This window comes from Knufia obscura (assembly GCF_036327395.1).
Source record: "Knufia obscura strain CCFEE 5817 isolate CBS 148926 chromosome Unknown scaffold_5, whole genome shotgun sequence".
Classification (NCBI taxonomy): domain Eukaryota; kingdom Fungi; phylum Ascomycota; class Eurotiomycetes; order Chaetothyriales; family Trichomeriaceae; genus Knufia; species Knufia obscura.
This window is the reverse complement of record NW_027042691.1, coordinates 292,194-305,439: the sequence shown is the minus strand read 5'-3', so window position 1 is coordinate 305,439 and position 13,246 is coordinate 292,194. Positions and strand designations below refer to the sequence as shown.

The 13,246-nt window shown below is 37.3% G+C and overlaps 3 protein-coding genes across 3 annotated transcripts; 2 read left to right on the top strand and 1 right to left on the bottom strand.

Annotated features, from left to right (window-relative positions):
- Nucleotides 1–3: 3 nt before the first annotated feature.
- Nucleotides 4–1,173, bottom strand: SET6 (Histone-lysine N-methyltransferase set-6; the record flags this gene model as incomplete). The annotated part of the gene is made up of 1 exon (XM_064873327.1): nt 4–1,173. The coding sequence occupies one exon, from the start codon at nt 1,171–1,173 to the stop codon at nt 4–6; it is 1,170 nt and encodes a 389-aa protein (XP_064730431.1).
- A 2,793-nt stretch (nt 1,174–3,966) lies between these two features.
- Nucleotides 3,967–5,096, top strand: PMZ80_004903 (uncharacterized protein; the record flags this gene model as incomplete). Its single annotated transcript, XM_064873326.1, has 3 exons — nt 3,967–4,017; nt 4,070–4,992; nt 5,045–5,096. 3 exons carry the CDS (start codon nt 3,967–3,969, stop codon nt 5,094–5,096), a joined length of 1,026 nt encoding a protein of 341 aa, XP_064730430.1.
- A 289-nt stretch (nt 5,097–5,385) lies between these two features.
- Nucleotides 5,386–6,237, top strand: PMZ80_004902 (uncharacterized protein; the record flags this gene model as incomplete). The annotated part of the gene is made up of 1 exon (XM_064873325.1): nt 5,386–6,237. The coding sequence occupies one exon, from the start codon at nt 5,386–5,388 to the stop codon at nt 6,235–6,237; it is 852 nt and encodes a 283-aa protein (XP_064730429.1).
- Nucleotides 6,238–13,246: the final 7,009 nt, after the last annotated feature.

Here is a 13,246-nt window from a genome sequence, read left to right as displayed (position 1 = left end):
AGCTCATGTCTCGCCGCTCTCTCCAAGACAGCGTTCACAAAGACAGCGAAAGCCCCATTGCTCTTGCAGTCTCTTTCGCCTTTCTGTTACATCAAGATCTTTCTCGTCTCCTCCGAGGTAGGTGATACACAGCTGCTGACCTTGTTGGACGATCTTATCAGCACCGACATCCACTGCAAAAGACCAGAGTCTGCCAATCCTTTCCTTCTTGACGTTAGGACTGCATGAGTGGTTGAAGAAACTAGCTTCAGGCCACACACCCCAGCCGAGAAACTCTCCACTCTGATCACCATCTGTCATGCCTTCCGGTCTTATCGAGAAAGCATTATGAGCTGCTCGCGAAGCAAGATTGATCACTAGATCAGGCGTGATCACTGAAAGAATCGTAGCTGGCAAAATCGCAAGCAAAACAGAATGAGCCGACGTGTAGTCGTGCAAAGGCGATTGCGTCATTGGATTGTCCGTGAAAACTCGATCGTCAGGTACCAGTTCGAACAGGGACGGAAGCAGCACATGCGCGTCGGTGCTTCTGGTGCGATCCTCTGCACCGTCAAGCGAGAGCCATGCTTTGTAAGCGGCAAGGACTCCTGACAAGACATAGGTAAGAATATCCGGGTCAGGTGCAAGCTCTTTGGCATGTGAAAGAATGGCCCGCTGCGTCTTTGAAGGCTTGCTTTCCGTTCTGACACGCGCAATAGCAGTACCATGTTCTTCGGCTTGTTTCCATGTCCTCCTAACACTATCAAAACCAGCAGAGCCTTCTCCAAGAACAACGTTTGAAGGCTGTTCTTCGAAGGGGGCCTGATTTCTTCGCTTCGCTTGTCCTTTGATAAAGCTCTCAACGCTTCTGCAAGCCTCGCGGCAGGTTTCATCGTTGTCAGCGACCCAGAATTCCTCGCATGATGCAGAACAGAACGTAACCCCAGCGGCTAGATCGCGGATCTTCCACTCGCGACCTCTGTCGTATAGGAAACACCAAGCACAGACCTCCCGACGGTAAGGCCTGAGTATCACGTGTGCTATAGGTGACTGATCTGGTGATGTTTTGAGCAAGTTAAGCCCAGCCAACGCACCAGTTTTCGCAAAGACGGCTCGACCAGCAGTGGCTGTGTCTTTGATGACAAAATTCTGCGCTGCTGGTAAGAGCCAGTGGGGTCGATCATGTTCGATCATGTTCGATCATATTCAATCATGGCGAGATGCTCGTAAAACTCGATTATCGATCATGTTTGCTGGAAGAACCAGGCTGACTCTGCTTGCCGTCACGGTTGTGTTGGAAAAAATAGTCAAGACTTCACGTCGACCTTGGGCGGTCGTGGGCGGTCTAGAACTGAGGACTTGCCGAGTGTCTTGAAGTTCCTGGTAATTATTGACGTCATCGCTTGAAAGCAACGGTGAGTACCAGATCTCTCACATCTTGCAGCACTTGTCTGTTATTCAGCTCAAGCCTATGCATAACCAGAGTGACCTTCTCATAACAGCTTGTCACCAACCAACGATCGGTGCCTGTGTCAAAGGCATATTTCGAGGTTGTTCTAGTGGACGTCCCTTGGACTCTTCCACACTTCTTTCCTGGTAATGAACCAAAATCTCCAACCACCGAACCAGCGCAAGACGATTCGAACATAGACCTGGCCATTTCGATTCTGGCACTCTCCCGCCTGTAAATGGGATTGAGTATGTAGTATCGTGGTGTCTGCTTTGTGGATGCAACGAAACTTTACCGAGCGATACAGAGGCACTGTTTGCTCCTTCCTGCGAGCGTCGCACAGATGCTGGGGTTAGAAGTGCTGTAGATGATAGCGGCTAGTATGACCAGAGCGCACGTGTTGCTCTGGCCGGCATCTGCAGCAGTGGTTGTCGGCTACCTTGACTTTGGTAAGGCAATGCTCGATGAGGGGCAGATCAGGTTTAGCATGTTCTCTCCCAGTATCGGCTAGAAGCGCTCGGTGATCAGGTTGTAAGGGACCACTTTGACCCTCCAGTGCTGATGCATCTTTCACTGTGAAGATGCCTAGACGTGTGAAGTCTGGTACAGCAGTCATCAATTTGTTGGTGTGATCGCTTACCTCGTCACTCCGCAAACAAATCAAAATTCAAGCCAGCAAAAAGAATGATGCTCATTCGAATATCAGACTTTCAAAGTGCGCTGTTGGGCATTGCCGCTCCTCGACGAATCCACGTAACCGGCGGCATCTCCCAAGGCGGCGTACCTAAACCAGGGGAAGGAAACCTCGACCAAATCAGCAGACCGCGGAGCAGCTTATCCCACGCCATTTTCATGACAGAGCTACGCTTTCCAACTACGCCAATCAACTTTATATTGACATGACAATCGTGGGGATAAATTTGTGTTGTGGTGTATATCAGTGTTTGTTGTGGGTGTGTTGACTGGCACGTCAACGATGTAAGCACACGTGTCGGCCTTCGAGCCAGCAAAATGACACTTCCTGACCTGGGTCTATGATTTAATCGAGTCTGAAATACTAGAGCATCTGGCCCAGATCAAATGGGCGCATCGTGCTCCCTTTTCACATGTCTTCGACTTGGTCAAATCAGTCCTTGTTCTTATTGTATGTGTTTCCTGTCTGGCTTGTATTCAGATTCTCTTCCCGCAGCATATCCCTATGCTACATTTGATCGCGTCTTTGCATGTTCCTCCGTATCTGTCGCCGAGAAGACACTCTTGCAATCTGCATTGCTGGAAGGCCTGACTCGTCGCCGTCATGTGAAGAGTGGTCGTGTTGAGCTAGATTTCCGGATGAAACGGGTAGCGTAGGCCACGAGGACATTTGGTAGGATTTGAGCAGTAGGTCCTGGTGCATTGTCAGACGCTCTGGGCCATGCCACAAAGGGATGATTTTTCCTGTCATACCGTGCTTCCTGCACGCCTCATAGAGATCAAATGGTCTTTGGCGGCTCAGCATAGCGTTGCTTTCCCAAAGGTTTGCGCACGCTGCTAGAGGCTGCCACTTCGACCTTCGATGTGGCTCAGACGGCGATAGCTCACAATGGAGCTGGTGACCACGTAAAACAGGTCACAGTCGCCTACCACAAGGCCTTTCATCCATGTCCAAGCACTTCGGAATACGACGACAATGTCCCTGAGGCGAACCGAGTCCAGCTGTGCCGACGCTATGCAATGGATGTAGTGCCGCAGTTTGAGCCATCGTGCCGGTAACGAATACCTTCACTTCATGTTCAGATTGGGACACCTTATGCTCCTGCAGTCTGCAGTGGCAGTCACGTTTCAAAGCAGTCACTTGCAGTAGCGGCTGCTTCTCATCTGTGGTTTTGAGAATAAGCGAGTCGCGACTTAGGTCTTGATGATGGGTGTGGTCCTGCCGTTGATGCCGGCTCACATCTTGGGATTGAGAATGAAGCAGTTAGTATGCTTCTGATATCGCTTAGATACACTCATGTCAACATGTCTTCTCATCGAGAACAGTAGGTATTCTGCGCTCCCCACAAGCATCATGGGCTTAAGTTGTTGTCGCAAGAGCTGCAAGGAGCCCTTTGCGGCAGGCGGTGGAGTCTGTCCCCTGCCTCGGCATCAACGAACCAACAAATCGACCGTTGCGAAGCTTTACAGTAACATGGTTCTTCTTCCGCAATCACAACGTCGTGTGCCACCCATAACAGGAGCAGCAGTGCGGACGTCTTTGACCATGATTTGACAAGAATGGAACGTGTTACATCTCATGTGGCAGGAGCTTCATGCATCATGCACGTACCCATCCGACACCCGCGTTTCAACCCTGGGTGAGCCTGTGTAAGACGAAATACGTCAAAACCTCAATTCTAGGCATATCCGTCGCTTGGGATTGTGAAGCCTGATACACTTTTGCGCCTGTTTGGCATCATAAAATTGTTTCAGATCCTCAACTCGTGAAGTGACGGCGGTGTATGGTTCGTTAGGACTACCTCACCACTCCACGACACCAGCTCTATCAAGGTCAGCCAAACATGGATGACAGTGACTTCTACAGCGACTTGAGCGTTGTGGCCAGAGATGGAGTAAATATCCCTTCTCCTGAGAATCTCATTGCGCAACAACTAACCCTAACAGTACGAGACTGAGGATTCCGGTTATTCCAGCTTCGATGATGTGTCCATACTCACGCAATCCGTTCATTCCTCCATCTACGATTACCGCTTCGAACATGGTCGACGTTATCATGCATACAAGTCCGGCGAGAACGACTACTTCACGCCTAATGATGAACCTGAGCAATTCCGGATGGACATGCAGCATCGCTGTATGTACCTCGCATCTGGCTCCAAGCTTTTTCATTCGCCACTAGCATCACCGATTCGAGTACTAGATGTAGGTACCGGGACTGGCATCTGGGCAGTTGAGATGGCAGAGAGGTACCCTCATGCCGAGATCGTGGGTGTTGACTTATCACCCATTCAACCTGATTGGGCACCAAGCAACGTCAAATTCGAGATCGATGACGCCGAAGATGGATGGACCTGGCCAGAGAACAACTTTGATCTTATCTACTCCAAGACTATGCTTGTTGGCGGAATCAAGGACTTTCAGAAGTATTTTGAGCAAGCGTTCAAGCATTGCGCGCCAGATGGATATTTCGAATGCCTTGAGATGACCGCCAATATCCGCAGCGATCATTACAGGATTCCGGAGGACAATGTCATCTTGAAGTGGACTACGCTGCTGAAGCAAGGTATACAAAGGATGGGGAGTACTTTGGACGTTGACTTTGGCAAGATGGAAAGTCTTATGCGACAGGTCGGCTTCGTTAATGTGACTGTCAAACCGTTCAAAGTCCCTATCGGCACCTGGCCGGCAAACCCCACGTTGAAACAGGCAGGTTCAGTCCAACTTGTTGCATTATTGGAAGGCATCGAAGGTTTGAGCTTGGCCGTCTTTACTAGATGCCTGGGCTGGTCTATTGAGGATACGCACAAATTCATTGAGCAAACGAGGCAAGAATTTACGAGGAAAAAAGCTTGCTACTATTGGCCGGGGTAAGTCTTAGTGCCTGATATGCGTGAGATTGTTTGCTGATTCATCGCATAGGGTCGTAATATATGGACGAAAGCCGTTCCCACCGGAAGAACAACTGTTCTGAAGGGATGACCAGTGACCGTATGAGGAGCGTAGTCTTCATGGGACTGGACACTCTCTTGGCGCAGCCATTGCAGCATTGCACAAAGCGCGCCCTTCGAACGACTTCTTGGCGCTAGGACTTCCGCGCTACCGTACAGCTCAGGCTCATGTTACCTGCTTGAGTCATGATGTGCACCATCGCTACATATGGCAGAATATCAACACATCTCTGTCTGTGTCTGTCTGTTCGCCAAAAAGGACCAACAAATCTGGCAACAGCTGTTGGCGTACCTTCCGTGACGCCATCACAAATGGCGTCGGACTCAATTTCAAGTCTAGAAAGGCTGGCCCCAAATATGAGGTACACGATAGAAATCATTCGACCGGCTGAACTACTCGATCCATTACGGAAAGGACTTCTTGACAATCTCAATTACCTCATCAATGATGCCTACGTCGTCCATGGACATCCACGACACAACGAAGAACGCGATTCTTTCTACACGAGCGACCGCATAAGCAGCGAAGACCAGTTGATACTTGAGTTAGGTCCTAATGGTCTGTTAGCTATCTGCACAGATGGCACTTTATCAAACGCTCTGCCTGTTTCGAACTCGCGACGTGTGTTTGGCGAACCATATCATCCAGGCAAATACGGCAAGCTCGTGGCAACAGCCAGTCTCAAACCCTGGAAGGGCAAAATCGTGGATGTATTCCAGCAAGCGCAACAGGTATTGGACAAGCACGGCACAACTCAAGGTGCCCACTCCAACCTGCCATTGAGTGACCTGGAGCTCTCGAAGGTGACCAGCGAAATCCTAGGTTCCGGAATTGACAACCGTACGGGGACTTGGAATTGGGAAGTCGCAGCTTGCGCATCGGTCAATGATACAAGGTACCGAGGTCAAGGCCTGATGATACAATGTCTCGATGCACTAGTCGCGAAGCTTGTCGCTCAGCGGAGTGCATCACGAGAAGCTGGACAGCCCAGAGGTGATGTGCGCATCAAGCTCTGGTCAAGCGCCTTGGTCGGTTCTGGAAATATAGAGTACTGGACGAGAAGAGGCTTTGTCAAGGAAGGAGAAGCGGATGTCGCTCCGAAAGGGCTGTGGACGGCGACTAGAGATTTTAAGATTCAGACGCTGAGTAAGGTTGTAGAGTAGGCTCTATAAGCGAAATTGCCTGCCTGTAGGCTGTAGGAAAATCTCCTCAACTGCTTGCGAGGCACTTGGCAATCTCATACTCAAGATATTCGATGAGCTTTGCTGGCGGCAGGCACAACTTGCGACGAGATAAGCGGCGCCAGTCATCTCCGGGTAACGACCATTAGCACTGATTACATAAGGTACCTGATTAAGCCAAGTCGCGATGCCCTTGATTCTTGACCACAGTCCAGCAAGAACGCCTAGGCTTTATTGAATTTTGATGAATTGCACCTTCACCCTCATCATGGCGACTGTAACAGCCACTATTTGCTATCTAGGATACAGTAGCTACATGAGCTTGATGGGCACCTGTAGCACTGCAGATCAACACTGCCAAGCCTTTTCGGTGAAGTCCTCAATCTGTCCTCTTTGTCTTGAACCATTTCCTTTGTCATTTTGTTTCTCCTGTGTAGCTACTTCGTTGTACTTATTGTTCTTATTAATTGCTCATCTTAGGTTATACTAGCTATCAGCCTCGTATTATTTTGTAGACACTATAGATAAGCGTTATGACGGCTTATTCAAAAACCTTTTTGTACTTCTAAGCTTTTTAGCTTTAAATAGTTTTTATATATCTTAGCTTTTATTCCTTATACTATACGGCCTTCTCTTTACTTATTAAACTAATACTTAGATATAATAATAGGCCGAAGCGCCTATAGATACGTTAGCGATATATATTAGTTTAGGTATATATAGGTTTAACGAATAATACTTAAAATAGCGATCTAGAAAGTATTAGCTATAACTTATATACCCGTAACTATACGGTATATAGCTAAAGAAATATATATAAAATAACTTCTTTTCTTATAGAATCTAGTATTCTTATTTAATAAATAGATATAACTAGTCTCTCTTAAGATATTAAGTACCCTTATTATGTAAGCTTAAGCCCCTAAGCGCTTCTTTATTAATCTTAAGCTCTATCTAAAGAATATTATAGATAAAGTCGTATAAAGCGATATATAATAAAATATTCTTATTTAACTTAAGAATAAGTAAGATATTGTTATAAGCTCTAAATCACCTAAGGTATAACAAAGGTGGCTCTAGAATAGGTGGTGTAGTTGGTTGCTATAGTAAGTATTATAGGATACGAATACAGAATAGTATAAATGAACTTCTACTAAACTAGGTTAAACTTAGATTTAAGATTAACTACGGAAGTTAGAAGAGTATCTAATTAACTATAAAATAACTTCGTATATATATCCGTAATACGTAATATTAGAATACTAGTAATATTATAATATTACTATATTCCTAATATCGCTATTTCCTAATTAGGCTTAGCTCCTCTATACGGCCTTCGCGGTATGTCGTGTCTTACCTACGCTAGAGCGCGTATTCCCGTAGTTATTAGCCTAATAGCTCTAGCCTATATACGGTACGTCACAAAAGATAATCCTAATTTCGTATTAATTATATCTCTCTTTCTTAATTTTATTATAAAAGCGTATACTAGATTAAATAAAGATAATTCGTACTAAAAGCTTATAAACTTTAACTTAACTATTTACTAAGAGGTTTAGATTATTATATACTTTTATAAATTTATAAAAAGATAAGACTATAATAAGATATTCTATTAGCCTTATAGAGTTAGCCTCTTAGTTAATATACTTAAGATAAAAAAGCTATTAAAAGATTGAATTATTAAGTTTATTTAGAGGTTTATTAAAAATAAAAATATCGCTAAGTATAATTTCTTAATTAACTTTATTAATATTTTAGAGAACCCGAAAGATATATAAATATTAATTATTAAGCCCCTATAATCTAAGAAAATCTTAGCTCTTACTATTAATTTTATATACTTAAATACCTTTATAGTTAAGCTTTATATTAAGATTAGCTTTTTTACTAATAAATAAAGCGTTATACGATTAACCTTTCTTATTTACTTAGTATATAATATTCTAGGTATTAATATTAATAAAGAAGCTAGTCTTATAACTAAACTTTAGTATATTTAAAAGAAGATCTTTAAGCTTAAGAAGAAGGTTAAGAGCTTAAAGTAAAAGGTAAGTAAAACTAGAACTGACTTAGTAGTAAAGAAATCTAAGGTTACTAATTCGGTTATTAAGTAAAAGAAAGTTATTGATATAGAACTTAATATTAAGTAAAAAAGAACTATTAAGACTAAGCTTATAATTAAATAAGAGAAAGTAATTAAGTAAAAGTTCGTAACTAAGATAAAGAGTAGTTATACTTAAAAAATAAGAGTATTTAGCTTATAGTAATCTTTAGCCTCTATCTATACTTTAGTAAAGCTTAAGAAATCTATAATTATAGTAAAGAGCGAGTATCTCTTAAATACTCTTAACGGTGAATTAAATATGATAAGGTTATAATAAAGTATAGAATAGACTATATAATAGTAAATAAAAGCGCTTTTAGTACGATTAAAGCTTATTATAAAAATAGGAAAAGGTACTAAGATTACTACTATAAATAATATTAAAGATAAAGAGGTTCTAGTTAACGAATATAAACTTCCTTAAGACGTATTATCGTTAATTAATAGTAAATATAAAAAGAAAAATAAATTAAAGAAGGAAGATAAATTAAAGAAGAGAGATAGATTAAAGAAAAGAGATAAGTTAAAGAAGAATTAGGTTAGCTTAGGTTTAGTAGCTAATAAATAGGTTAAAAAGAACGTTAAAACTCTAGAGATAAATAATATTAAAGAGCGTAGCGATACTAAGGAGGTTAATAATATTAACGATATCGCTAATAACTTAAAGATAAAGGCTAAAGTAGTATAGGCGCTACTACTTAAATACTACTTAAGCTTAACTAAGAGTAATTTATAAACGAATTCTATTTATGATATATACTATAATAGTATATAGTAATAATAATAAGTAGTAGCGTTTATTTATAACGTATATCTTTTTATTCTAATATATTAATATTTAGAACTATAAAGTATTATTTTATACCGTTATTAATTTATTATATTAATCGTTAAGCCGCTTAAAAAAATTTTAATATCGTAATTTTATCTATCTTTACTAGGTATCTACGAAAATAAGTTAAAATTAACTTAATCTCTATCTCAATATATATGATTTCTATAAATATTTCTATTATAGTAATATTATAGCTATATATAAAGCGATTTAAATAAGCTTAAAAATATAATTCTACGGTTATAAACTTTCTTATTTTTTTTACTCTTACTTTTCGCTTAGACTTTTCTTTAAGTTCTCTTATCTTCTTAAGTTCCTTATATCTCGCTATTATATCGTATACTTATTTATATTACTATTATCTCTTTATTGCTTTAATAGCGATTCTTTTTACTATATCGCTACCGTAGCGATTATAACTACTATATAGGCCTAGGTATTACGACTTAAATAAGACTTAAAGTAGTAATAGAAGTAGAGATGAACCTAAGTTAAATTACGACTTAAGTTGCGGTTTGAAGCGGCCGAACCTTAAATAAATCGCTTTTACTTTTTTAAAAGTTAAGTTAAGTTCGACTTCGACTCGAGTTACGATTCGGCGATTTAGCGATTCGACGATTTAATTTTTTTTTTAAAAAAAACCTTCTAAGTCTCTCTCTACTACCTTAGGTTACCTATAGTAGTAGACTTTTCTATATATAAATTTCGCTAATAATTCGATTAGGAAAGAGAAAAATAAGGAATTATTAATAGTTAATAAGTTATAAGCGATTTCTTACTTTAAAGTTTAGCTTCCGACGCTAAGAAAAGTCTAAATAGTTTTTCCGAAAAAAGGCCGAAATCCGCTTTCGACTTAAGGATAGAATAATTTCTAAGTCGAATTCTGAGTTTCTTCTAAATCGCCGAATCGCTTTCGAATCGCTTTCAAATCGCTAAATCGCCGAATCGCGATTTAACTTACGACTTAAGCCGCGATTTAACTTAGGTTTAAGTTAATTTAGCGATTTAACTCTAGGTTGAGATTAACTTAAGTTATTATATATAAGGTACGGTAGTATTATTTAAATAGTTTCTTAACTTATACTAAGATATTTCTATATATATACTTAATACTTATACCTTTAAGCTTCTTATAAGTTATCTAGAAAGTAAATATATCTTTAAGTTAATTAAGCTAGTTAATAATAAGTAAAAGAAGCTTATTTACTTATTTAGCTTAAAAAGCGTAATATATAAGTAGAATATACGTTTATCCTAATAAGTATAATTCCTTATACTAGTATATTAAGTATATTATAGTATTTAATATTTAACTATTAAATAAGTAAGTATACTATAGTATTTAGTATTTATTTATAATAAAAAGCTACGCCTTTACTAGCCTACTCTTTCTCTTCTTAAAGAAAGAATAGGGACCGTAGCTATCGGCCTATTATACTTTAAGAGAGAGAGAATAGTCAATAATCTACTAAAGTAAGATTTAAACTAAGCTAGTATAAGCTAATACTCTTTTATATAATACTAATTTTTAAGTAAGTTAATAATTACTATAGTTAATTAAACTTAATTTAATACTTATAAGAGTACCTAGCTCTTTAATTTTAATAACTCTCTAAGTATTTATATAAGAGTAAAAGTAAGAAAAAGACCTATCGTAAAGGAGGTTAAGTAGATTTAGTAGGTTAAGTAAGCCTAGTAAGTTAAGTAAACTTAGTAAATTAAGTAAGCGATATAGGTTATTCTCTTCTTTATTAATTAATCGCTTTAATAGTACTATTAAGAAGTTAAATATTAAAACTTAAACTTAAGTATATATAATTAAAGATATTCGTTTAAATATAATATAATTTAAAGGCTTAGTACTAAATATATTTATATATAGCTTATTATATATACTTTATACCTAGAAAGATATATAGTTTATTAGCTTAAATAATATTTAAGATAGTATAAAGATAGCTTAGTTAAAGATTAAGATTTTATAAGTACCTATAAAAGATATATTAATAGATTAACCTTAATAGATACCTATAAAATTAGCTTTTATAAGATAAAGTTAATATATAGATTTAATTAACCTTAATTCTCTAAGTATACTAAATATAAATAGTATATTTAGACTTATAATACTTAGCGATAAGCTTATTTAAAAGGTAGGCTCTTATATCATAATATATATTTACTTATAGCTTACTATAAGAAGAGTTAAATAAGGGTTTTAATAAGTATTTTAATAAGGGTTAAAGTAAGGTTTATCTTTTATTTTCTAATATCTAAAGTAAGCTAAAATATACTTTTAAGGCTCTTTAAAATAAGATATCGTTTATATAAACGCTAAATTTTCTAATTAGTAAACGCGTAAATTAATTAAAGGCTTATTAAACGTATATATAAACCGATACTTCTTTTCTTTAAGAACTATTCCTTTTCTTTATTTTATAACTTATATATATACTCTTTTCTCATCTCTCTTTAGATTATAATCCTCTTTAGTATACGTCTCTCTCTTTTAATTTTAATTAACTTTACTATCTCTATAATCCTTACCTACTATAGTAAATAACTCTAGTAGTTCCAGTAGAAAGTAACTTCGTTCTAGTACTATAGCGTAGTAAGAAGTAGATAATAGTGATTAGTAAGGTTCTTAACCTTCTTAATCTTTTTAAAATTAACTATCTCGCTAATCTTCTTAATTTTCTTAGAATTAACTACCTCGTTAACCTTCTTAATCTCTTTAGAATTAACTACCTTATTAATCTTTTTAATCTCTATAAAACTAACTATTTTCTTTATCTTAAACTTCTTAGACTTATTCTTTATTAATATCTTTTTAAAGATATACTTAGCTCCTTTAGGCTTCTTCTTTAAGTATAAAAAGCCGTACTCGTTATATAAGTACTTAAATAAATATACTTAGTATAGTACTACTAGTACCTACTTTACCTTATTAAAGTTTAACTTAAGTACTTATTAGTATAAATTAGCTTTAGTAAAAGCTTTAAATAGCGTAAGCTTTAGCTTAATAGTTAACTCTAGTAAGTATAAATCTAAAGTAAATAATCTTATAAGTTCTTTTAAATATATAAATTAGCTTAAATAGAGTATAAAGAGTTAGCCTTATTATTAATACTACTTAAACTATATAACTTACTTAAAATACTTTTCTTTATCCCTTCTTTCTATATATCTAGTTTAATCCTTATCTCTAAACACTTTACTATAAGCTTTATAATAAGTAGATTTAGTAGTATATTAATAATTCTATAAGTACTATTAAATAAATCTTTATCTTAGCTACTTAATATAAGAAAGATACTATTAATCTCTATAATAAATCTTAAAGAAAGCTTAGTTTACGCTTTTATAATAAGTACTTCTCTTATTATTAAGTTATTAAAAACCGTATAAAAGGTACTTGAAAAATAATTAATTAGGCTTATAATAACAAGTAATAATATAGTTAACCTCTTTTATTTATAAAAATTCTTTATATATATCTCTTTTACGTTTATACTTAACTTTATAATACTAAATAAGGCTAAAGTACCTTATTCGCCTTTATTATCCTAGGTAATATAACTCTAGCTATAGATTTTTAAATATAAAGCGACTTTAATATAAATTAATATACTATTATACTAAATCGTTGTAACGTACCGTATGTAGGCTAGGGCTGTTAGGCTAATAGCCACGGGAACACGCGCTCTAGCGTGGGCAAGACACGACACACCGCGAAGGCCGTATAGAGGAGCTAAGCCTAATTAGGTAATAGCGATATTAGGAATATAGTAATATTATAATATTACTAGTATTTTAATATTACGTATTACGAATATATATACGAAGTTATTTTATAGTTAGTTAGATACTCTTCTAACTTCCGTAGTTAATCTTAAATCTAAGTTTAACCTAGTTTAGTAGAGGTTTACTTATACTATTCTATATTCGTATCTTATAATACTTACTATAGTAACTAACTATACTACCTATTATAGAGCTACCTTTATTATACCTTAGGTAATTTAGAGCTTATAATATTTTAACTACCG